Source organism: Tyto alba, unplaced genomic scaffold (genome assembly GCF_018691265.1).
Source record: "Tyto alba isolate M040663 unplaced genomic scaffold, T.alba_DEE_v4.0 Super-Scaffold_17, whole genome shotgun sequence".
Classification (NCBI taxonomy): Eukaryota; Metazoa; Chordata; class Aves; order Strigiformes; family Tytonidae; genus Tyto; species Tyto alba.
In genome coordinates this window covers 8,430,642-8,456,631 of record NW_024881279.1, presented here as the reverse complement: position 1 = coordinate 8,456,631, position 25,990 = coordinate 8,430,642, and the positions used below count along the sequence as shown (strand labels likewise).

General features: G+C 40.3%; 1 protein-coding gene across 2 annotated transcripts; it reads right to left on the bottom strand.

The window, feature by feature from the left end:
* G3BP1 (G3BP stress granule assembly factor 1) lies at positions 1-24,583 on the bottom strand. 2 transcript variants are annotated; one of them, XM_033006119.2, is made up of 12 exons: positions 24,452-24,583; positions 11,312-11,425; positions 10,001-10,082; positions 9,484-9,657; positions 8,575-8,665; positions 7,984-8,077; positions 7,407-7,611; positions 6,521-6,622; positions 5,796-5,907; positions 5,234-5,359; positions 5,016-5,146; positions 1-2,584 (listed from the first exon to the last, which is right to left on the bottom strand). In XM_033006119.2, the coding sequence occupies exons 2-12, from the start codon at positions 11,404-11,406 to the stop codon at positions 2,378-2,380; spliced, it is 1,419 nt and encodes a 472-aa protein (XP_032862010.1). In that variant the 5' UTR covers positions 11,407-11,425; positions 24,452-24,583; the 3' UTR covers positions 1-2,377. The 2 variants fall into 2 exon arrangements, with proteins under 2 accessions (XP_032862010.1, XP_032862011.1); XM_033006120.2 differs by having other exon boundaries at positions 5,016-5,125.
* Between the last annotated feature and the right edge of the window lie 1,407 nt (positions 24,584-25,990).

Sequence of the window (25,990 nt, the reverse complement as noted above, 5' to 3'; positions counted from 1 at the left end):
TTTTATGTAAATATTTTATTTTGCCTGTCATCTTGGACAAGAACATCACTTTCTGGGTCAACATACTGAGAGTACCATTCATATGAAAACAAGCATACACTTTACCTTACAGGCTTTCAAATTTTTCACTGACATTCCTCAGCTCTTTCTCAAGCAAGACAAAGTCAAAACTGTCCACTCCCACTACAGAAATGGTGTTTCAGGATTACAGATGCTTTTGTAGATTTGGTTAAGAGCTATAAAAGCTTCTATTAATAAATAGCACTTTGATAAATCTGAAGTGCAACCTATTACTGTAGTCTTAGGTTTAACATCAAGAACAGTAGGAACCCAACATATGAGAAAAAAATCATGAACAAAAAGGACAGAGTTCAGTGAAAGACTACCATTGCATACCTTTACTTCAGTCATCCCCGATATGAAAAACGTAGAAAGCTTTTTTTTTTTTTTAAATACCAGTAACCACCACAAGAGGAAGCAGTATGTATTGCCACTATGCTGGCTGTGAGAGCATACCACAGTTACTGCCATCACAATTTACTCCTCCAGTTCATTAAGATACTTAATCCTTCAGGAATAGATTGTAAGCAAGTCAATCTGAGAAACATTCGTAAGGAGGGAAGGGACAAATAGTGTAACAACTCTGAAGATGAAGATAAAATAAAACAGAAACCCAAACTCTACTGATATTTAGTACAGCCAGGCTCAAACACTGTTTGGCAAGTAAAAGGCAAAAAATTACTGTTCTAGAACAGGTAATACCTATCTGCCCTTTGGGCAAGGGCAGCTTTGCTCTAGCTTTAAAGCAAGAAAAGGTCAAGAGAGATATTGCATATGCACATCGAATGTATTAATAAATCAAGAAACATGGAACCAAGGAACCCTGATACAGAGAAGCAAGCTTACTAAAGCCGCTCTTTGTATTACCAGGAGCTCTGAAGGTCTGGTGTAGACTCAAAACTGCTGTTTTCATCCAGATGTTTAACACCACACATTACAGAAATAATACTGCTTTCTGCAGTACAATCTTACAAGATCTCTTTGACTGAAATTACCCAGTTTTATATTTTACTTTCAGTTTCATCTTCAGAAGCAGTAGAGAACATTCAACATCTTAACACCAGGACAGGCAGGCACCTTCTGTACTTCTGACAAAAATGCCATCCATTCACTTCAGGTCTGGCAGAAGCAGGGGATGAAATTAATGCCTAAACTGCAAAAATAACTCTATTACATACAGCAGTTCAAACTGTAAAGGATGTGACAGAGGCATTTCTGCTTTAGTTGTACTTTTGCAACATTTGTAATGGCGCTTGCCCAGCCTCAAATCAAGCTTATTGAATTTTGCATCCAAAAAGTACTTGTTTTCAATTATTTAACTGCAGCCAAACTGATGAACAGAAGGTATTAAAAAATTCAGCTACAACCACCTCTTCCTGGTAATCCTAGTGACTCAAGGAAGAACGACTTCCCCTTGAAGAACTCCAACATACTCTTAACTTGATAAAGCAAATCTAGACCTTTTTTATTTTTTTTTTTTTTTAAACAATTTGCCAAGACTGGAATGAGAGATAAATAGAAGGCACAACAATTTTGCTTTTTTTTTTTTATACAAATACAAACTAAACATGAAAAAAACTCCCTATTTCAATAAAAAATTTCACAAGTTCAGGAAAAGTGTTTTAAGAGTCAAGTTCTAGACATTTAAAACCTATCCCACAATCCAAAATTTTAAAGTGGTAAAACAGTAGTTCGAATTCCTTTCCGTGATCACGTATCAAAAGAAAAAAGATTTTACAGATACCCATTATTCCACTTTTACAGCGCCACAAAGAGAAAGGTGAATGTCAATTTTTCAAGTGGCAATATCTCCAGACCAGAGGCTGTTCATATGACCCTCAAAAATAAATCAATAGTTTTGTTTTTCTGCCCTTGAAATACTTGACAAGTACTATGTTTTCCTACAGGCTCTTGAACGCATGCACGTGAAATATTATTCCACTGACTGAAACGCACCCAAATTCAGTAGAAAGGGGGGAGAAAAAAGAAAAAGAAAAAAAGTAGAGACATTCCTTTAGGAGAAACCACTGGTACCAAAAAAATCCAGTCCGTAAGTTTGAGGTGAACAAGAAAATTCAGTTCTTTTCTTTTTAAAATCCACTTTTCCTAAAACGTTGTTCCACAAAGCTGGAATCTGGGACAAGGACTAGAAAAAAAAATAATCACAAAACCATAACACAAACAAAAAGGGGCCAAAATAGTATCAAACGTAGCAGTCTATAACAGGCTAGGGCCACATTCCAAGATACCCAAGGCTGAAATTCACAAATCTGCAGGAAAAAGGGTTTGCGCCACCATGTCAACTTCCGTGATGCATTCACTGGCGTTGCCCGATCCCCCTTCCAGCTCCAAATCCTGGCTTCTGGGACATTCCTCCACGTGGAGGCCCTCGAATCCCACCTCCCAGCCCCCCACGAGTGCCTCCAGGTCCACGTGGTCTGTTATCTCTGCGGTCACCCTCCCTGGCAGCTCGTGTTTTCTTCTCCTCCACATTCAGGCGCACCTCTCCCCTGAACATGATGGGCTGCAACAAAAGCAGAAAAGGTACTTTCATTAATGACTCACAAGTAACTCTTCAATGTCAAGCAGATTTCTGCAACCTTATCTCATAGCCTCTTCTCCATGAAAGAAAACCGAAGTGTTTTATGATTAGTTACTAGAAAAAGGTGATAAACTATGCATCCAGTCTCATGCCTTTACTGGAGAAGATATAAAAGAAAAAGATGTGAAAGAGTGACACCTGAAAAGCAATCTCAGGCTTAACATTGAGCATTCTGACACCTTTTAGAAAAGGCACTGAACTAGTAACAGTAACCTCCTTTCATTAAAACGTTGCAGTTCATAGTGTGCCACCATGTAGAGTCCCAGTCGATTTTTCTTATGGCATAAAGAATGCCAGACTCTCTGCTACCTTGCTATACAGGCCAGTGAAGTCTTTCATTTAGGTCAAGCTCAATTTTTTAAGAATTGCAGCAACAAGCAGTCACTTGATTGGGAAACCTCACTGAAGCAAGGACAGATTGAAGCACAACATCCCACAAACCTCACTGCAGACAAAAAGCTGAAGTTTGCAAGAATCCATGAACTACAGGAATAAGGACTCACTTGTTTCAAATTATTCCTGCAGTTGCATAAACAAGAACATAAAAAAAGATGATCCATCACTGGCCCAGGCACAATGCTTTCTCATCAAATGGAAACACCAGCCATTTACTTCCACCACACTGACTATAGAAACAGAAGAGATCTAGGGGTGAAGCACACTGCTTTCCTCTAGTCATCAGCTGTGCTGGACAAAGATCGAAGCATCATGTTACAGCCTTATTACCAACTCCAGTGTAAACTCCCAGACTTCACATCAGGCATCAGACATCAGGTTTAGGTTATCAATCTATCAAAGCCTTTTAAACACATTTATAGCAAATCTTGTCCTGAAAAAAGTCCTACTGTTTCGGTATGTTTGCTAAAAGCACTGGACCCATTTGCAAAACAGTTCACACAGTGGATACCACAAACAGAATTTAGTGCAGTTCAAAACAGGTTAGGAGGTGTGTTAAATTGCTTTTATAGGACTTAAGTCTATATAAAAAAATAAAAATATTATTTCAATAAACCATGCCCATTCATAACTTAAACATTTACATGGGCTTGCAGAAAAGACACTTTGAGTGCACCAACTACTACACATTCAAAGTCTAACTTGGAAGCCAGCATCCACACTCTTTGGCTCCAGTCACACAGAGTGGCACAGCTGAACAAGTAAACAAAGGCCACAAATCCCCCATCTGAGTGTGCCTTTGGTATTTCCCAGACATGAAGTCTGGCACTCAGCTCTCTGACACCTCTCCTACTGCAAGAGAACATTTCTTGTTTGTTTCCACAAAAACCCAAACATGAAAGTTTAAGTCACTGATGAAGGTGTTCACATATTGCTTGCAGCTAAGAAACGGCTTAAGGACCCACTGTCACTATACTGCTTATTCCCAAACCAATTCAGACCAAAGTCAACCAGATTTACTCAACCGACTTTTAGCACTGGTTCCAAATCACTTAAACTTAATTCTAGACAACACTGGAGCTGGCACTTAAGGAAGCAACTCTCTACCAGCATTCCAATCTTGAATTGCCAGCTCCCTGCAAGGATCCTAGGGCTGCTGGGCTTCATAAGCACTAGCTCATCAAGCACTGCCACAAATGCTGCCAACATCCCGCAACTAAAGGTGCCTAGCCAGATGAAATATCCCAAACTCAGACCAAATCTCAAGGCTTAAGAGTCTGCACCCAAGTTAGCTTTCAATTTAAGAACAGAAATATACTGGCAATACTGCTGTACACTAAGGAAGTGGAAAAAAAAAAAAAAAAAAAAAAAAGGATGCCCCTGTCTGGTGAAAAGCTAGGTTGTAAGCAAGCACACTGCACAGCTGTTACGGTGCATCCAGATTCACTGCCTACCACCACATCATACAGTAATGGGGTGCACATTTTGCATTAGCAACCACTGTTAACAAGCTGAGCAGGTACCTCCTGCCTTTGCTAGCAGAAATTCTTTTCAACATGCACACTAGCATAGATTCTCCCTTCCAACCTCTTCTTAACCTCTCTGGCAAACAAGATTCTACTTGTCCATAGGGTCAGACTCTCTCTACCTTGCCTTCCTGAAATCTATTTACTGGCTTACTGTGTAGAACACAGCAAATTCCCATTGGAAAAAGGCTCTATAGTGGATAATAAATCCATGTTTCCCTAAGTTGTTATAAGCTACTGTGATGACAAAAGGCTCAATCTGTACCAATGCTACACAAGTCTTGGTAATAGGAGGGAAAGACATCACACCTACTTTAATATGCTCAAGGAAGACCAAACAGACCAAGTAGAATCTTTTCTTGTTAAGAGTAATCTGAAAAACACTGCCTGTTATTAACAGACCAAAAACCACTGACTAGAAGTTTATTTACCCTGCTGCTAAGGATCTTCTGAACTGGTTCAGGATCATCAAACACCACAAACCCAAAATTGGGGAGCTTTCCACCACTGTTGATGCGGAGTTCAACAACATTGCCATAGCCTGCAAGAGAAAAGCCAAGTTCTTGGGTCATACATTAGAATGCTCTGTTGACCACACTTATGGCTGCAACCCCCAAACCCTGAGAGCACAGCAAAGCAACTAACTTACTTTGGAAGAAGTCTTTAAGTTCAGTTTTATCCACATCATGGGGAAGGTTCCCAACAAACAGCTGATGACTGTCTGGGTATCTCACAATCCGTCTAGTTTCCACATCACCTTGTTCACCCTCACGAACTTTAACAGAAAATTAAAACTTGTTTAAGAAAAGTCACCCCCCCCAGCAAACAAACAAAAAAACAACCAACCAAACCATGGTCAGAATTAACACTTTATAAAAGAATCAGAATTCCCACTCTATTTATCCATTCATATATAAAAAAGGTAAGCATTCTACACTAGCAAGTTTTTAACTGTTTGCTTTTATCACCTGACTGAAGCCACACACTTGAGTAGAAACATAGATAGTTCAAATAGAACGCCATAGAGACATTCAGCTGTAAAGCTTGCCAGACATTCAGATCAAGATCATCTAAAATAACCACATCTACAAAAGTAGAAATAATTCGCTTACTGACAAAAATAATGAGATTCTAAAATCTTTAATCATCATATTGTGTCCCTAAAACCATCAAATAGCAGAAAACAGTTTATTCTTTGTGGCTTCTCTTACTTGGTCTAGGACCCCTCTGTGGTGGGATGCTTGTTCGCTGCTCTCTCACACGCTGATCCCTCTGAGGTCTCTGAGGCGGGGTCTGAGATTCAGGCTTTGCCTCAGGGCGGGGCTGTATAAATTCAAAAATGAGTTAACAGGAAAGAATCAGACAGAGCAGTAAGGTTCAGCTTTTAAGAGCTCACTATCAAGTTGTTGATAAAATTGAAAATACAGGGAAAAAAAGTCATAGAACTTTCTACCTGTGACTAAAACACGTTAGCTCATGTTGGCTTATATGCTAAAAGCAACTGTGTCACTTAAGTTAGAATTTCAAAATCACCCTCGTTTGCAGTTATATAAAATAAAAGCATGTCTGCCCAAAGTGCAGTGGCAGCTACACAGATAGACCATATAACAAAGTCATTTGTGACAAAAGCCTCATTCGTGAGTAGGCAGTGGAAAAAGAAAAGCTGCCTCTTGTTAAGAAGGTGCAATCATTTTAAGATGACAGATACATCCAGCACTCACATTCCTTGTTTATCCTCCATGAGAAAATTCCTTCTTAACCCAAAAGCTGAGAAATAATATTTTTATGAAGTTTATCAGGAAACATTTAATTTTAAAGTCTCTGGAGTCTCCGAGACCTCACATCATAAGCAAGTAGATTTCACTACAGTTTTCCCCACCTCAGTTTACTGTCAGCCCATTTAGCACTTAAACTTACTTAGGTGCTGGATTCCTACCTGCGAGACTGGTACTTTCACAACATGAGGTGGTATTCCTGATACTGGAACAGCTCCACTGGGAGGGAGGTTCTTACTGGTTACTGAAGCCCAGGAAAATGTCTGAGGAGGAGGAGAGAGAAAAAAAAAAATCTCAACTCCTGATGCTTTTATCCTTCTGAAATATATTCCTGATAGTACAGCTAACAGACACAGGAGACCAGTAAAAAATTTTAATCTATCCTTGAAATTCCAGATCCAACCACTAGCAGCTTTCCCATAACCTCCTTCAAGCGTTTAAATTCAAAAGACTTAGTATAATGACAATGGAGTTATGCTTCCACCCTATTTCTATATTCTATGTAGAGCTGCAATAGGACACAGCAGTGGCCTAAGACCAAGTATCACATCAAGGTTAACCGAAGTATTGTCTTCCTGAGTACCCATTTGTTTACTTTGGTCTCCTTTAACACTGAAGAGTGACAAAAATCCCCAGGTAGAAATAAAGTCACATTTCACCCATTTTTCTGATTCATCATATTGTTTGCAGTCTGTTCAGTATTTCAGTAGCTCTGTTTACTAACAAAGAATCTGAGCCTCTCACTGCTGTCACAGTTCCCATACCTACCAAACATACAAAACCTTACCTTAGCTCCTAGTATTTTAACCAACCAGTTACTAGATAGAATTTCAACTACCTTTTCTTGTACAGGAAATAATGGAAAGGAGGTAACTGGTCATGAAAAGAGTAATTTGGGCAGGGGGGATTACAGAGCATTTAAACACTTCTAATTCCAGATATTTCTCCTCTTGCCAGAGAGAGGATCATGCTCTGTAAAATGACAGGAGAGTCAAGCATACTGATGAAACCACCACATCACAGAAAAGAGTCATCCATTGTCTTTACCCTGGAGTCCTCTTGTGCTGCAGGAGCTGGATCAGCAGGAGCTGGAGAAGGACTCTTTTCCACAGTCTCTTCTGGAGCTGACTCCTCTAATACCGGCTCAGATTTTTCTTCCTGCACCTCTGGTTCAGGTTCCTGTTCAGGTTCTGGCTCTGGCTCAGGCTCTGCCTCTGCAGTTGTCTCTTCCAGGTGTTCCTCAATGTCATTACTATTATACAGCACCACAAAAGGAAGAAAAAGAGGTGCTATTGTATTTGATTCTTTTACTTGGTGGTAAGGAATGATACTTGTCCAATGGACAAGTCAGGCACAAGGCATTCGAGAGAAAGAACAAGGCTATCTGTCTAAGTAAGGCCACATTGCACAGGGGTGCAAGTTTTGCATATAGCAGCAAAAGCATTACATCTACTGAAAATCTAGTCTCTGCATTCAGCCAAATATCACTTTGGTTTCAGCTGCCCAATAAACAGAAATCTTTTGACTGTCAAAGAGGAAAATCATGAGTATCAGCAAATCATTTAATCTGTTCTACAAGTTGTCTGTATTGCACAACATCTGACTTAATCTAATAAAATATTACCTGACAGCCTGCTCATAATAAGCTCCAGTATCATCAGGAACAGCCTCAGGCGTCTGTTGTCTTTCCTCAGGTTCCTCCCCTTCCTCCTCTGATTCTAAATGAAGGTAGAAAAGGAAAAAAATAAACCACACACATCTTTAGTACTTGGTTCAAACACAGGACATCTTCCACAACATGCAGGTGAAGTCTCTGTCGAGGAGTACAAGGGAAGCGCTATCAAGATGCGACATGGAACGTTTCCTTATACTTCTGCTATCATTTAGTCAGTTTTGACCAAGGTCAAAGAACACATTCCAAATGCTTCAGAGAAGCAGGTTTATAGCCTACAAATCTGACTGAAACTGCTAAAGTAAGTCTTACAGTTTTTCAATAGAAATAGAATATGCCAGAAAAATAACAATCATTTCTGTGTCACAACTTCTTGCTGGAGTGCAAGGAAACTACAGGCAAGGGGAAAACCTAGAAGAACATGAAGTTTAGTGCTTATCTGCTTTCTCCAGCAAGAAGATTTCCTCTGGTCTGGGAACAGAGTGTTGATATAGACCCAGAAATAAATACCAGTAGAACCATTCAAAAATTACTGCTACTCACCTTCTGGAGGCTCAGTGTCAGAGTCACCAAAAACCTCATCTTGGTAGCGGAAGATATCATTGTGGACATAAAACTTGTTTGCAACAGAACCCTAGAAGCAAATCACAAGGAAGAACCAATTCAATTACATCAATCACAGTAAAGTAGAAACTGAAATAGTGAGAAAACAAGAACAGCTTGAGCAAATCATCCTTCCCAAGTAAGATTAATCCAAACTCGGCTCCAACAAAACGTGCGTTATTCAAGGCAGGGAGGGGGGAAGGTGCATCATACTAGCGATGCAAATATGCATGAACAGTGGGGGAAAAAAATCGTATGAGTGCTTTTAATTCCAATAGCTCACAACACTGAAAATATATGAGTGATAACTTTCTGGGGTCTAAAGTATCAGTTCTTAACTCCAAGTCAAACTGAAAAATAAAGTGATCTTGCAATACTCCTTTTTTCACTATAATTTTCAATTATGTGGACTGATTTTGTTCAAAAAGCTACCCCAAATGCTAAGTCAGTGCTTTATACAACTAGAAAGTATGGAACTCATGTCTTCAAATGACAGGAAGCACTTTCATCTTTCTACTACTTCTTTTCAATAAGAGGACCAGTTGGTAGAGGGAAAAATCAAAGATAAAATAACTTTTAAATACTTAAGAAAAAAATACACATTGCACATACCTAGTAGCCAAATGTTAGGATATTTACAACTGTAATTATGATATCCAAGGTTAACGTATGACCATATAGAAGCAGTGTAATTTCCTAAGGCATTTGCAGAACATTACTGCTGTATTTTGTGACAAACTACCTTCCCAGTCTAACCTTTCCGAAACCAACACTGAATCAGAAAGGCCTCATTAATCCTCACGTGAAATTAGAAGCACTGTAACAACACTAGCAGTCAATACAGCATACCTCAGGTGCAAGTACAAACGTTTGCATGAATCTGCGCACAGGCTGCATGTTATTGGAGAGCTCTCCCATCACCTGGACTACAACACCATCATTGAGAGTAGCATGGGCATCCACATGACGAATCTTTGTGTGACAGTCCTTGAAGTTTAATGACAGCACCTTCTTGTGGATATCCTATGAAAGAACGACATACACATTTCACTGCAGTAGCTATTTCTGCTAAGTTAGCAGCTTTCAGAGAAGGCAAAAACATGAAACACTGTTTCAGAATGCACTCCCTAACTTTGTGGAGAAAGCTTAGCAGCGTGCTCTTTAAGTTTGCTTTGTGAGCAATTTTACATTATGAACTTCATTAAAGAAAGCACATCTTGCCTAACTATTGCTGTTTATAGTAATTTTTCTCTCCCCATTTTTTAATAGGAAGCACTTGGACAAAGGGAGATGCATCACAGCTGGATACATGTGTCTTCTCAACCACAAAGGTGAGAAAAAAAGATGAGAATAATTAAGTACTTACAGATTGCCCATAGACTGCATCAGCTGGTTTTCCATTGGAATCCAAGCCACCGTGGACATAGGAAGAGTTCTTTCCATAAAACCTGTCGGAAAGAAATATTTTAACACTAAGCTTTGTTCATTATATAAGAACACTGAGCCTCTAACGTTAGAGTGTATTATGAATAATATACTCTCAAGCAAGTTTTCTGTCTGAACTATTTGGAATACCGCCATGCAATTCCATAATCCTGTTAGCAATTTGCAGGTGGGGGAGTTTTGATCAAAGGGGAAAATGCAAAGTTCTCCTGTGTAAGCTGTAGTGTTCAGATATGTCACATACCCAAACACTGTCAAACCTAAAGTCTCATAGGAAAATGGGATTGGATCATCTATATCCGCCTTCTCTACAAGGTCCCCAAAGCAACATAATACCCTGAACACCCATGATGATGAAGGCATCCCCTCAAGTCCTAGTTTAAAGCTTGAGCAAGGAGGAATAGTACTTTTTTGTGCATCTACAGTAAAGAAAGTATTGCAGGTAAATCTTCCACTTTATAACTGAGGGATTAAAAGCTACAACGTCACAAACATCACAGGACTACATTCTGCCAGTGGATAAAAGACTAGAACTGGATTCCACAGTGCATTTTAAAGTTTCCTCTGACCCAAATGGATTAGGTCAGCTGTACACCTAAGTGAAGAAATACTCTGAATAAGTGTTCCTGAGATTGGAAGAGGGAAGGTTTCAGAAATTGTTTCTCTAGCTACTCAAAGCACAGCAAAACAAAGCGTATCTTCAAAAACAAGGTGAGTTATAGCAACATAGGATACCTGTCAAATCAAACAGAACCAATTTTCCTCTAAGAAAGAGCTGCTGGTATGACTACCGAGACATACCGATATACAAGCAAGCACCATTTTCAGTGGTTTTGCCCTGGTCAGGGGACACTATCAAGGCAAAACTACAAAAATTCTTAATTAAACATCATCTATCGAACTTTCATTTATATTGATTACAGCTAGAAGTAGCAACCAACATATCTTTTATTTACATTTTTTTCTTTTTTGCTTAGAATACACATCTAGTATAATTTCAGTAACAACCAGAACACGCATATTTAAAGAATTCCTGTAATCTTTATCATCCATGTTTTAACCCAGCTGATCAAAACTGAAAGCAAACTACACCCAGAGTCTGTCGTGAGTAAATCAGATTTTTTTAAGGGTCCAAATTCAGCAAGCCAAGACACAGTAATAAGCTCATCCACCGATTTTAACACGCAAATTAAGAAATTCACACAGAAAGACGGATCATAAAGTTAAGCTTTACCTGTGCAAATAGTCAGGTGCTTGGTTCAGCAGAGTATAGTACTGCCTCACAAATTCCCGCCCGACCAGCAGGGGACTTGGCTTCTCCATCACCATTTCTTTGGTCAGCTGAAAACTATGGAAAAATTAAAAGCTCCATAAAACACGTGCATTTCACATCACTGTCCACATACTGATAGCATAAGCCACATAATCCCAGTGGAAAGCATGCACCAAAACCCATTAGCTGTTTCACCACAGTAAGCAGTTTAACCAATGTGTTTCCGGAGTCATCAGTCTTTGGTACTGAGGAGAAGGCCACTGGGTACCAAACCAGTGGTGGGAGAGGGAGATTATCTCAATAACATGCCAGCATTTAATCATCCTACGTACCCACAGTGAAAAGCAGGTGACAAGCAAGTATGGTTCTTCAAGAGGATCTGCTAAGTGGATAAGTCATTTACAGTCGATACAAGTTCTACTTACCCCACTTGACTTCACAATCAGAATTAAAAGTCAGATGTTCTAAGGCAAAGTCTGTGCTAGTGTATTAGGGGCATTTTTTTAAAAGGTCAGAACAAGTCCAATCTATTTTTATCAGCAACGCAGCACTCCTTTCTTGTGAGTGACAAGCACTGTACAGGAATATCGGATTATATTAAAATCACCATGCAACAGACAAATGCATGCTGCTCTTCACTCACTTCCACCAAACTCTGCAAGTCACCTCTCACTAAAATCCAGAAGACCAGTCAAATGAACAGCACCACCCACACCCAGGGACAAATCGATCTGGCTACCTTCTACCTAAATTCCATGGATCTGCAAGTTACAAAAAGAAACTTCACAGGTCAATTACACAACATGTATATCTTCAGTCCAGGTCAGTTGAAATCAAAGTACATTCCATGTTTTTTTACTTTAAAATACTTACACACACTGTTCAAACTCATACAAAATATGTTCAAACTAGTAGGGAAAAACATCGATACCAGACCATATTGTTGCTACCTAATATAGAAACAAAAGTAGATTTTCTGCTTCATACTCAATTATACCAGTAGGTAGAAGAACAGGCACTTAGTAGACAGTTTTGCTGTTGATGTATCACAGACTATATACGATAGCTAGTTTTCCTTCAACTATTCAGACCCTGTAGTGCTGACAGTAAAGAGCTACCACAAGCACTATCTGCAGTGAGTCAAGCAGATGTTAACCCAAAGGTCATTAAAAGACCACATGTAGCAGCTGAAAGAACTTTCTCCCCATTACTGACCCCCAATACCTTCCCCTACAAAACTTTCCCAAACACATGGTATGCAAGTTCAATACGCATATATTTCAGGTGTGAAAATCAAAATCTATACACTACTAACTTGAGGCTTCCAAAAAGCAATTCAGGAGTCATCATTTAGTTACCTGCTTTTATTTAAGACTGCACAACTACAAATAGCTCCAAGAAGTAGCAGCATTGACTAAAGCAAGGGAGTCAAACTAAGTAGTCCTCTATCACAGACTAATCCAGATGGAGTCCACAAAGTTTATGCCTAGGCAGTTATGTTAGGACAAGCTTTGTCTTGTCACTATACATAACAGAATACTGTATCCTGGGTAAACAGAGTTGCCCACAACTATCATTTGAACAAAGCAAGGGGGAAAGAAAAACAGACTGCCTCTCCCACATACTTGTACTAAGCCTTGTTCTAGTTCATCCAAGGATCTTGTCCAACACTTTCATTACAGTTGCTGAATTTCACAGAAGTAGGCCTTTAAGTGTTAAGGATGGACAACAGACTATAGCTGCAAAAGACAGAGGTGACCTACCAGGTTAGTGTTATTACAGTGACAGTTTCAAATGCATACCGTATATAGGCCTGCAAAGGAAGTTACGATCATACCGCTGGATGTACCAGGAATGCAAAACAGAAGCTTCACATTCCAGAGAAAAAAAAAAAACATACAACAAAAGATGACACGTAAACTGGTATTTTGGATAAAGCGAAGTCCAAATCAGCCTGACAAATTCCTTACCTCAAACTGTGGTCTAACAACCAACATACTGTAATCATGACACAAGGCAATATTTAACCATACTGACAGAACATACAGATAATACATCTGAGGATGTGATCACACCCAAACTCCCAGCAATGGTCAGCATAAACTGTATCCAGTTTAGTTCGAGATACAGTACACAAATTCGTACTCTGGGAGGCATGCAGTTTAAGGTTGAAAACAGAAGATAGCTAGAATGCTATTAATGTGACAACAAAAACTGCTATCATTTTGCATACACTGATGTGTTTTGCTCTGCTTTCAACACAACCACGTACACACATTTTTTTCACTTAAGTTTAAAAATAGAATAAATCCAAATTCTACCCATTCTGGTTTTTAAATGCACTTTTTGTTAGTTTAAACACATGGGAGAAAGATCTCACAGGCTCCCGAGGATACATACACATGAGCACCTGCTCCTTCAGTAGGAAGTGTGTGTACCACCACCACAGAAGGAAATACTGCTTACATGGCAACATGCAGAAAGGGTAAAACCAAGCATGACCTAGAACTGAAAAACGCTTTTCAATACATTCAGAAGCTTTCAATTGTTTGAGGATATTTTCAAGAGCTAACCATGCAGAAAGTGATACTCCATGGCTGGGTCTGGCCTGCAGGAAATACTCAGATTCTGCAGCCTGATTTGATTTTAGGAAGTTCCCACTATCTATGGTTTTGAAGACATCTTTGAATTTTAAGTGCAATGTATTACAGATACAGATCCAACACCAAGCAGTCTGAAGTGACAAAAACTTCAAAGATATGAACTTGTTTGCCTTCTAGTGCACGTTTAATTAGATTCCCATAAAGTATTATCAGACAGTAAGAAAACACACACAGGTAAAGAAAGGCCAAATTGTGGGGAAAACTGCTGATTTCCTCATTTAACTTCGTTTCCTGTCAGGCACTTGTGAAGCTCTATCATTACAAGGGGCAGGCTGGCCCTAAAGCAGTGGGAGAAGAAATGGCAGACAGGACCTGCACTTTTAGATCCAGTCATCTTAATTGACAATGCAAGACTTAAACAGTTAAAATACTTGCCTCTGTGCTGCAAGTTTACAGTTAGAGAGCCAGTCCTACCATATCCCCAAGATCACTGTTTGGAGTAAGACAAGAGCTCTATATAAAAGAGCAGACACATGGTGCTTATTCACTCTTATTTTTCAGCTTTGTTGTTTTTTGTTTTTTTGTTTTTGTTTTTTTTTTTTTTTTTTTTTTTGGGGGGGTGGGGTTGCTTTTTTTTTTTTCTTGGGTTTTTTTTTTTTGTTTGTTTGTTTGTTTGGGGGGCGGGGGGGGAGACTGTAGGGAAGGTACAGGGGGTGCATTTAATTTCTTCGTAAAGACTGGTTTCCCCAGAAATTCAGGCTTATTCCTGTAGATGCCAATAGACGGGTTTCCTCCTCAATTCTGTTAAGTGCTAGATCAGGCTCTTTTGAGAATTATTTTCAATTGCTTCTAGAATGTGAATGTACAAAGTTGACATCCTCACATAATGGTAAACTGTTACCTGTAGCACTCAAATCTCAACAGTTAATTCACCAAAAGCTCCTTCACATTTCTCCAGTGAAAGAACCCTCACCTGTATTAACCCACTAGCACATCATCTTCAATGATGTTCTGATGCTGCACTAAAGACATACTGAAAGTGGCTTGTGCTGTTTATGTCTGTCATTTACATGCTAAATACAACCCCCTAAAAATAAAAAAATAAAAATCAAAGGACTTCCCTACTGCTAAGGGTGAAGAAAAAAAAAAAAAATAAAATCAATCAGAACTAACTCTTAACATGGAAAGAAGAATAGCAGTGCCCAGTTCTCATTAAGCAGATCTGCAAAGAAATGGGAAAAACCTTAACATGACCTAATCAGAGGACAACAATCTGTTTTTACTCCTGCTGCACCTGCTGCTACACTGCCAGTTGCCATCTGTTCTTGTTCTCCAGCCAGCACAACCTGAATGACAGAAGCCAAGCATCTCCAGAGAGAATATCTGCTCCCTACCACTCACGAGCAATTTATTACCCCACTATTCCTTGATTTAAGAATAACTGCAAATATTTTATACTGAATTTCCACTTCACAGAGCATAATAGTATCAAATGCTTACACTGCCACTATGTTACTCCTGATCAAAACTTAGCCACATGTTTTTGTGTCAATTGAGATAATGATGAAAGGGTGAAAATTGACAGAAAAAGCTGAAAATCAGATGATTTAAGAATCATTCATAAAGATGCATTCATATTACTCCATACATGTAAAGCAAATTGGATTAATTCAAATTATAGCAAATACACTAGAACAGTTCTGCAACATAACTGAACCCTCTCCTTAAGCCAAGAGACTTACGGGAAGACAAATACCTCCTTTACAATGGTTATCACCTGGCTGGTGGAAAATTCCACCATCTGTTACAATGCTCCTACTTGGCAGAAAAATCAGTGCTAGGCACTGAATTTCTAAAGTACAGTTATGTAAATTAGAGCCATTTATGTAAATTCTGGATTAGCAAATTCAGATTTAGGTCCATAAAGCCTATTAGCATATTAGTATTCAGAAAAACAATAGACTCAAAGAACACCTAATGGCCAGCACTGGTTAGTATTTTCTCACCAAATTGTTATACAGTAAAAGTGAACTCACCGTTGCTGTCTCTTATTATTTTTAAATCAGACAAGGAGTTTAGTCTGAATCTTGTTTCTACTAGACTTCCCACACAAAAATATATCCCTAATATACATCACAGTGTTCAGGCTCTCAGGATAACCAGTGACTGCAGAACCCACTTCACCTGATTTAACAAGCCAGAGAACCATACTCCATTGAAATAAAACACAGAAGTCAGAAAATCCCAAACTTTACTTCCTAACATGTGTGGCAATTTTAAACATCTTCTATCAAGAAAAATGTCACTATTAACAAAAAGACAAGTAAAATTTACATTGAAGCATATTCTAAACAGGCCACAATTTGTTTTTAATGTTATGCTTATGCATTTGTCCTCTGCCATCTTCATTTCCATATTTTTGACCTGCATTTCAATACAAGAAATGGTCTCAAAAAAATTCCAAAGCTACTACAATGCATTATAGCTCTGTTTGATTGGAATATTACACAGCAGATACAGAACAGCCCTGTAGCAGTTCACACTGTCTCTTTGGGCTAATTCATGAGCTGTAAGGGGACTCATTTGGTACTACATTCCTGCCCATCTCTACAAATTGGTAGAGTTTACAGAGTACCAAAACAGTTCTGTTTCCCTACCCATCCTTTTAATTACAAGTTTAAGAAGATATTCTGATAGAGTTGTTACACCATTTCCAACAACCTAGTCAGCTTCTATGAAATATAATCCAGATTTTTCCTTTCTACAACTTTACCTCTAACTATACAAAAGCAATTCTGACAGTACAATTGGTGTGTTACCCAGATGAAGATATTTCCTCCCCCTGCCAAACCAGAACGTCAATTTTTTCATGCAATGCTACTCCCTCATTTTGATATCAAATAATTCCTTAGTATAAAAAGGCTTTTTCAAAGCTTAATAAAAACCCAGAGAAGCTCACATGGAAAAAGGTGTCTGTATCTAAGCACATCACACTACAAAGCTGACAAACAGCAATTTTGCTAGACATTAAAGGTCTGGTCAATAGGTAATAAGATTGCATAATTAAGTGTCATTTGGGATTTCTCCAAGTTGCTTAGCAACAGGTGAGAGCTTTCAAAGACACAAACCATTTATCTACATAGAGTAACCAGCATTAGAAGCAGTTACTGCTGCTGCTTTAGTCAAGAAATAAAAATACACAGTAAAAATAAAATCGTGACAAAACCTCCTAATATGCCTCCACAGGTATGATATAGATTAAAAGTTAAACAACAAAAGCAGAACAACGTCAGTTAATTCCATCTCTCCATACATTTTACATGACCAGCATCTGCTAGTGCTGCTGACTAAACAAAAAAAAAAAGAAGTTGGTACCTGTGTGAACTATGATACAAAACATTAGAGTGAACAATGGAACACAAACAAGCTAGACTTGCATCACTAGGCAAATTCCAGTGCCCATCTCAACTGGGGATTTATATTGTTATAACAGCTTGCTCTCAAGTAGGAAGAGTAATGTAAACCTTTTCAAGGAAACGCGTGTTTTAAACACTACAAGATACCAGATACTGAGATGTGAAATAACCTTCTTATTTTAATACAGCCTTAACCATCTGAGTGGAGCAAAAAAAACTTACCATAAATAAAAACCATCCCATTGTTGACCCAAGCTTAAATTATAAAGTGCTGAAAAAGCACCTGGACAACCAAAGTCTCAAAATTCTAATCTCTTTAATAAATGGGTCTCATTACCTGCCTCCCACTGGATGCAGAAGTAGACAATGTCACAGGGAACACTGTCACAGCAAATACAGCCTGTATGTTATATAAAAGTCATTACAGAGAGTTGCCTGCCTGCAACCAGTTCAACTTCTTTGTATTTTGACAGATTCAGAGAGAAAGTATTCTGTCTGAAAGAAGTTACCCTAAAGGTAGCACTATTTCACAAGAAGCAAGGCGCTTGGAAGCCAGAGCTTGAAAGCTAAGTGATGGGATAACTTATCCAATGAATAATTAAATATTTGAAAATCAAATTGAAACAAGTTGTGCAGTTATAAGCATTCAACTCTTAATAGTATCTCCTAGAAACACTAGGATAGTCCACAAGATATACGTATTCACTAGGAACTTCCAGAAGCAGGCACTCCCCAAACTAGTTCAGAGCAGTGTTAAGTGCCAGACATATCATGCAGACAGAGGACCCTTCACTAATAACCTTCAAAACCTATACCTAATAAAATGTGGATCTGAATCCTCAAACTTAATACAGCCATTTCTCCACTCACTACAGTCACTAGTGTCTACTGTATGACAATCATACAACTTAAAAAGACAGGCAGTACCTAAGTTCATAGGATACTTGTGCTGTTACAAGGAGCTGGATCCCCCCCCAAAATAATCATGGAGCAACCAGAATGCTGCATCCTTGGACAAACAGCCTTCCCTGTGCTCAATTATCTCAATGCTCCAGAAAGGTAGAGCAATACCTGAACCTCTTTCTGAAGCTCTTTGAGACATGCTAACGAGGGACACTATAGAAAAGCTAGACATTACACCAACAAATTGATTAAAAAAAAAATCAGATTAGAAGCTTAAGTATTTTCTAATCAAAGTATCCAAGCAATCAATACAAATTTAAGCACAAGAACAACATGTTCATTACAAGATTAAAAAATAATTCAGAATTACATTCAACACTGCCCATGATAGTACTGAAAAATCCCTTTGCTTGCCAGTGGCAGATGGGAAGCCTTACTCAGCAGCAATGCACAGCCCTTTAAACACTATAAGAATACAAATAAACAAACCACGAATTGCAGCAGAAGAGCTGTCATTCTAGAAGTCATCCTGTGTTTTTGCTAACAAACCTAAGTGTGATCCACAAGTTGATGGATATGATGGAGTCTGACAGTTTGTAGACAAAATTCAGTGCTTCTTGTATTGTTCAGCTCTGCCAAGCAAGAGAGACAAACTGAGGATTTCTACTGCTATTTTTCATAATCTGAAGGAACAGCGATCATTTCCGAGAAATATAATTTCCAGAGGATTAACATCAAAAGCAGATAAACAAAATACAAAGAAGGCTACCTAAAGCATACGTTAAGCTAGTTGAGACTAGCATCTGTACAGTAAGGAATGTTCATCTGGCGAAGGAAAAAGATACTAAATACTATTTCTGCAGTTAGGGACATAAAGGTCCAAGGGCAAATGAGCTCCTGTTTAAAAGGGGATGAAAAAAATAATCTAATCTAGAAGAATCTTTAAAATTTATTATTAAAGGTAAGTGGTATCACACGAGTTTCTCACCAATATGTTTTTCTTGAATTCTCCCTCAAAACACTTTGTCTTCCCTGAGTACTGGGCCTATTTTGGTGTGGGTTTGGGGTTTTTTTCCTCTTTCTTCCTTTTTAAAACTGTCTCAATTGGCTTCCAATTTTCTACTTCGTATCACACAATCATCACTTCTATTCAGCAACACAAAAACTAGCGATACAAAGAGAAGGATAGTATTTCTGCAGATGCAGCATGAGCATTTGAGTCCTTGCTTAGACTTAGCAGCAAGAAACAGGTTTTATTCCAAGTTAATGTTTTTAACAGCTGCCCTACAACCATGACCTAGTAAGGGTCACTTTTCACTAGCCAAATATCTAGAGTTCCCCTTTAGACTGCAGCTAAGGTATTTAGCATTGCTTTTTTGGAAAGTTCTGCTGTACTGTGTCAGAGGAGAAAAATACTCAAATTTAGAAGATACATATCTAAAGTCTTTCTTATGTTACAAATGAATCAGCATATCAAGTTTCACATGCAGTTTATTACTTTTGTTTCAATAATGCACACTATAGATTTATGATAGGGGAAGTGAAATTTTCATCTTCCATCCTCAGATGTTCCACTGCGACTTTGCATCCCTGAAGTCACCAGAAATTTCCTACTCATACAAAAGTGATACAGAATAGGCAAGCTGAACATCCTAGAGCTAAACACAAAAGTGTAAGTTCCTTTTACTTTATTGCCTAAAACCAAAACAAAAAAAAAAAACAAACAGGAAGCATCACATTAAACTTCTTAATCTCTGATATTTCTAGATGCCAAAAAGGCAAGAAAGCCCTGAATTGATAGCTACACCTTGCTAAATTCCTCCTGTAGCAGGTCTCTGCCATTAAAAACAGACTTGTAGTCTCAGAAGTACAACCTGAAGCTCAATCACTATTTGAGATTTTTTCATGAGAACTTCACCTGCAATAGATCTCGTTGTATAGGTCAGTCAGTATTTTTATTTTTAAAGCACATATATACAATTTGATCATCCTCCAATAACAGCTTCCCCCAAGACAGTCACAATAGTCTGTACACGAACTAATTCCTCTGAACTCCTTTGTGCATTTACAAAAGTACAGTTCTCCATCACTGAGAAGTTGCAACCAGATATGTTAAGTAGTCAGCTCCAAAATGAACAGAACATGCCTCAGTCCCTCTCCTTTTTATATTAGAGCAGTTCTGGAAGCTGCTCATATCCTGCTTCAGTTTGACAGAGAAAAGCTAGAAATAATCTTGCCACTGAGAAAAGGTAAGAAGGCTGATGCGGAGGGACTTGCTGTAACATTACGCTAAGATGATCTGTCCTGAGCCCAACTAGTAACATTTCATATCCTCAAAGATAGATATGTTGCATTTTGCATTACAGGAAAAAATGGCCCTTGTGATTTGATATAAATCCAAAATTAACTCCTTTTGAAAATATGAGTTCTTTCAAAACTCAAAGCCTAGAGAAATCACAGAAATATTCCTACTCTTTTTTCTTTTTAATAATCCTAAAATCAGATTCTCCTGAACAGGCTTTCTCTTAGACCTGGGTCGACTTTCTCATTTCTAACTGGACATATTCCAACCTCATTTACCATAAAATTAGAAGTAACATTCTTCTGTAAAATTACATTTCATCCATACAAATTTCATTCTAAAGGGTGGTGGGATAGTGCTAGTCTGAACAGCTCATTTGCTCATTTTTTTAAATGAAAAATAAGTCAGCTTTTTGCCTCTACTGGTTTCCAGACTGCTCCATGATAATGTAGCTACTTAGACCCTATGATTTTGCCATTAGAACAGGTTTTGTTTTGACATCCAAGAGCTGCTCCAACAACTCGATGAAGTTGGCAGCAAGTCCAGTCGTCTTCTCTTAGGTCTGCAGTTTTTCCATTTGGCTCCAGTGCAGCTTCTTAAAGTAAAAGCAAAAGTTACTCAGAAGAGACAGACTAGAACACCTAGCTACACAGACATTACAGCGAAAATCAAGCTCACTCCCACTTGGATTAAAATCACCAGGATTAAGATTTAACAAAATATTTTCTGCATGCCAAGCAACATATACCTGCAAAGACACCTCTACCCATTATAGCCACAGAAGACTCTTAACCTTCATTTATCAACTGGATCCTAGCACTTAAGACTGATCCACCATGTCACTGTTGCATTCTTAGACACTTAAAACCAAAACAGAAAGTCAGCCTAGTAGCAAACAGTTCAGAGCAATGCAGAAGAAAATGGAAGATGGCCACCAGAATTTTAGAATGCAGTATTTCACATTTGCCTCAGCAAAGAATCAGGTTCATAGCATATTATTTCTACATAACTGACAGCTACAATCTTCTAGCTCTGAAAGCAGTACCCCACCAGCTATGTCCTTCTGGAAGAGGTCCAGACTTAATATAGCAAAACTAGGACCTCAAACCAGTATAACATTCACTGCCTGTAAAGTTTTAGGGATTCTTTTAGAGTAGCTGAAGATCAGACTTTTTTCCTTTACTTCAACTTTGGAGATTTTATATAGGCACCCATAAAAAAGTATCCAGTCTTCTAGACGAAACTACTACTTTCACCTTTGGTTTGTTTCTAGCACATCAGAGTACAGCCAGCATAACAACCAGCACCACCCTGCTAGTGCCCTGGCTCTACTCTGATTCTTCATTTGTCACATTATTTAGATTAAAATGCTCAGGTTCTAATATTAAAAACTAGAATAATCAATTAAAATGTTTCCTAACTCAAACAGGCCATTTATCCTAATCTTATCAGTACACTCGCAACAGGTGCTACTGTTATGAACACAACTATCAAGATGAACTCATAGTAACATCTTTATTTTACTTTCATTAAAAAGTTCCTTCTGTGTATGTTCCCCTCACAATCTGCAAGGAGAAAAAGAAAACACTAGCTCTCTGAAACAACAAAGAGAATGCTGTTTCATCAGGTGCATAAAGATTTCATGTTTAAAACGAAGATGTTCAAGCTTGGAGCATCATCAGTTGTGTTGAACTCTATTGATGCTGTTGTGCCAGCAACAAAATGAACAGTAGGTCTTACAGTCACAGTACAAACAAGTCTTCTTGTAGATTTTTGTTCTGTTAGACTGCAAATGAAAAAAAAATCCCTATAGAAGATCCTGATGTTTACACTGGACTCACATAGACAAAGGAAATCTTGTCCACCAGGTCTCCTACCTTAACTTTAATTATGTTTTCCAGCCCTGTACTTAAGGGGTTCACAGCTAAAAGAATACAACCTAACAAAAAAAAGGTAATTGTCAAATTCACATAAGATAAGAACTGGACACCAATATTTAGCATCTGATGCATGCAAGATTTTTTTTAATAATAAGACTTTAAAATAAGATTTATATTTAAAAATAAGATACATATTTGCAAAGGTTCCAGTGGTGATTTGATTCTTTTGTATAATTACGTTTTCTAGCATGTTTTAACATTGCTTTTCAGGCAAACTACCCTCTGGAACATGTGATGCTATCAAAAAAGTTGAGAGATCATCATGAAGATATTCTGCAACTATGAGGATATAAGACCTTAAGCACATAAATGCTTACAGCTAGCCTTCAATTTAGCTACATATTCCATCCACTAAGTTTGTTGGGTTTTTTGGGTGGTGTTTTTTTTTTTTTTTTTTAAGCTAGACTCACAACATTAATTATACTGACTGAAACACCCCAGGAAAAGGTGAGTTCAGTTCACGGGATGTGAACATGCTATCACCACTATCACAGAACTACTTATTTAGCAAAATCATTAGGTTTATTCTTTACAGAGAGGAAATAAGAACAGTGAAAACATGCTCAAAGGGATGATTTCAGAAAAGGTTTGAAATGCAGTTTTTGTCTGTCAACTTCTGCACTCCCTTATCCTTACAACACCAATCTAAGAAGTCTTGTTAGTTAAAAACAATCCAACACACACACCCCCCACTTGATTTATGACACCTGGAAGCATCAGCTTTCAGAGCTTGATAGTGGTGTCCACATTTCCTAAAGCTGTCACTCCTGGCTGTGAGAGCACAAGCTAGACAAAAATAGCATACACTGGAAACATGGCGGCTTGCTGCAAATGCTGCTTTCAACCAATTGTGAAAATAAAAAATAATCGTTTTATTTGTAAAGAATACTTATTGTATGCATGAAACCTTTAACATAAAAAGGCCATTGAGAATTAGTAACACATTAGATCACCCAGATGAAGACTAAAACGTATCTGAAAGATGAATGGAAGTCTTTTCTCTGGTTTTCCACCAGCAAGTATATCTAGGGCCTTACAAGAGGCTAGAAAGTCTTCATATAAGCACTACTTCGTGTTTAAATCTTGGCTTAATCTCGGATCCAGGCAAGGTCATGCGGTAAGTCAGGGTAAGATACCTGCTCTCCTTCTGACTGAATTATGACTCCCTTCATCTATAAAGTTAGGGCAGGAAGACGCCTCCGATCTGATATACCGGTACGGACGACCTCACTATAAAAGCACGCAGTATTCCTCCCTCAATCTACAGCTGCAACTAACTATTGGAACGGACTATGTCAGCTACACGCCAGGCTTTGGGTCGTCTCATTCCTAACTCCCACCACCCCCCCTTAAAAAAAAAAAAAAAAAAAAGGAAAAAAAACCAAACAAACAAAAAAAAACAACAAAACAACAACAACAAAAAAACAGTGAATGAAAAAGCTCCAGTCTGTAAAGGCGAGAACAAAGCTCGCAGCTTCGCAACTCCACTCTCACAATGAAGGCCGGTGAACAGCCTATTTCCACCCCCCCCACCCAACCCCCCCGCCCCGCAAATAACGCTCCCTTCCAAGTATCCGCTCGCCGAGCCGCGCACCACCGCGCCCCGCTCCCGCCTCGGCAATGCCGAGGAGGTTCCACCCGCCCGAGGGCCCCGCTCCGGAGCCCCCACGACGGGGGGGGGGGGGGGGGGGGGGGCTGCGAAACCGTGGGGTCGGACGGGAGGGCGCTCGCCACAAAGCGCCGCCGTGCCCGGGCGGCACCGCGGGAAGGCCGGGGGGGGGGGGGGGAACCAGCAGCCCCCCCAAACCGCGGCCTACCGGGGAGCGCCTCAGGCCAGGCCCGGCGTGCGGCTCGCAGCCGTCCCCTAGAGGACACGACCCCGCCGGTGGCAGCGGCTCCCGCCCGCTCCCCCCGCAGCCGCGGGCCCTCCCCCTCACCTGCGGGCGGAGCGGGACGGGAGCGGGAGGCGTCGCTTCTCCACAGGCCTGCCCGGCGGACGAGAAACACCTCACGCAACGGCGTGCTCTGCCGCCGGCTAGATATATCCGGCGCGCAGCCTACCCCGACGGCAGGCGGATCAACCAATCACATGACGGCGGTCGCGTTCACTCGGATGCTAACTGGCTCACAGGGGGGAAAGAGGCGGGCGGAGACCCGAGAGGCATCTCAGTCTACCAATCACGCAGCCTGGCTCCGCGGGGCGGTAAGAGTGACCGCCACCTAGCAGAACCAATCGGCGGCGGCGGTCGCGCTGCGGGGGTGGGACGAGACCCGATAGATTTCCCCCTTAGCCAATAGGACGACGCTAGCCGCGCTACCAGGCACGCAGGCCGGGGCAGGCCTGACGCCATAGTATGGTTGAGCCGCAGAGCAGCGCCCTTGAGAAGTTGCTGGTAAACCCCGTTATAGATCGGGGCGGTCCCTTCTGTGCGGCACCAGCGCAACGGCCAATGACAGCGCGTGGCGCGCCCTGACGGACAGGCGACCTCCGGCGTTCTTAAAGAGACAGGCAGACCGCCACGAGGGGCGGTGTTCGCGCCCAGCACCACCCCCTGCTGGGGGGAGGGGGACGGCGCCCAAGATGGCGCCGAAGTAGAAAGAGAAAGAGGAGGAGGAATGAGGAAGGAGGAAAAAAGGGAGGCGATGGCGCTGTGCGGCGGGGCCCTGGCGCAGCCCCAAAACCGTGAGCAGCCCGTGGCCTCGCCCCCGCCGTGGCTGCACCTCCCCCGGTCTGAGGCGCCCACGGTCCCAGCACAGCTGACCCACTCACCTGAGAGGAGTCACCAGTGGGGGTGGGATAAAAAGGGGTCCCGGAGCAGCACTGCAGCCGAGGCCACCTCCACCAGCCGCAGGCCTAGCCACTCACACAAGGCAGAAGGCGGCGGTCGCCATCTCCAAGCTGCTTTTCCTTCACAACTGGGCAAAGCAGACGGATGGATCATCTGCCCCAGAGGGAAAGTCAAGCCAAGCGAGGTCATTTTCTAACCCAGCCGGCAAGGCCTGAGTAGTCCATCAAAGGAGGAGGAAGGCCTCAAAAGTTCACAGATCCTTCCTCCCCAGCAGGTGCTGGTCCAGGGAGCCGGAGGGGAGAAGGAGGGTGAGGAAGCAGTCAGCCTGAGCCAGCCAGCTCCCACACAGCCATATCTTTCCATTTGTGTCACATCCCATCCCAAACGTACCTATGACATGAAGCAGTCAAGAGATACATTTCACTGTATAAAAGTGACTTCTTTCCCACCACCTAAACGCTGCCTAAAACCCTCCCTGCTATGCCTTGCAGCTAGAGATACAGTCAGTGGACTGGCATGGGGCCATGCTCAGCATTAATATCCTTCCCCACACACACCCTGGCTATTTATAGACTAAGCACATTGCAATCTACCAGTTCATAAATCAGAAGCACAGTCTTTTACCAACTTTAATACGAGAGCAGTGACCCAGCACAACAGCCATCCAAAATAAATTCTGTCAGGGGG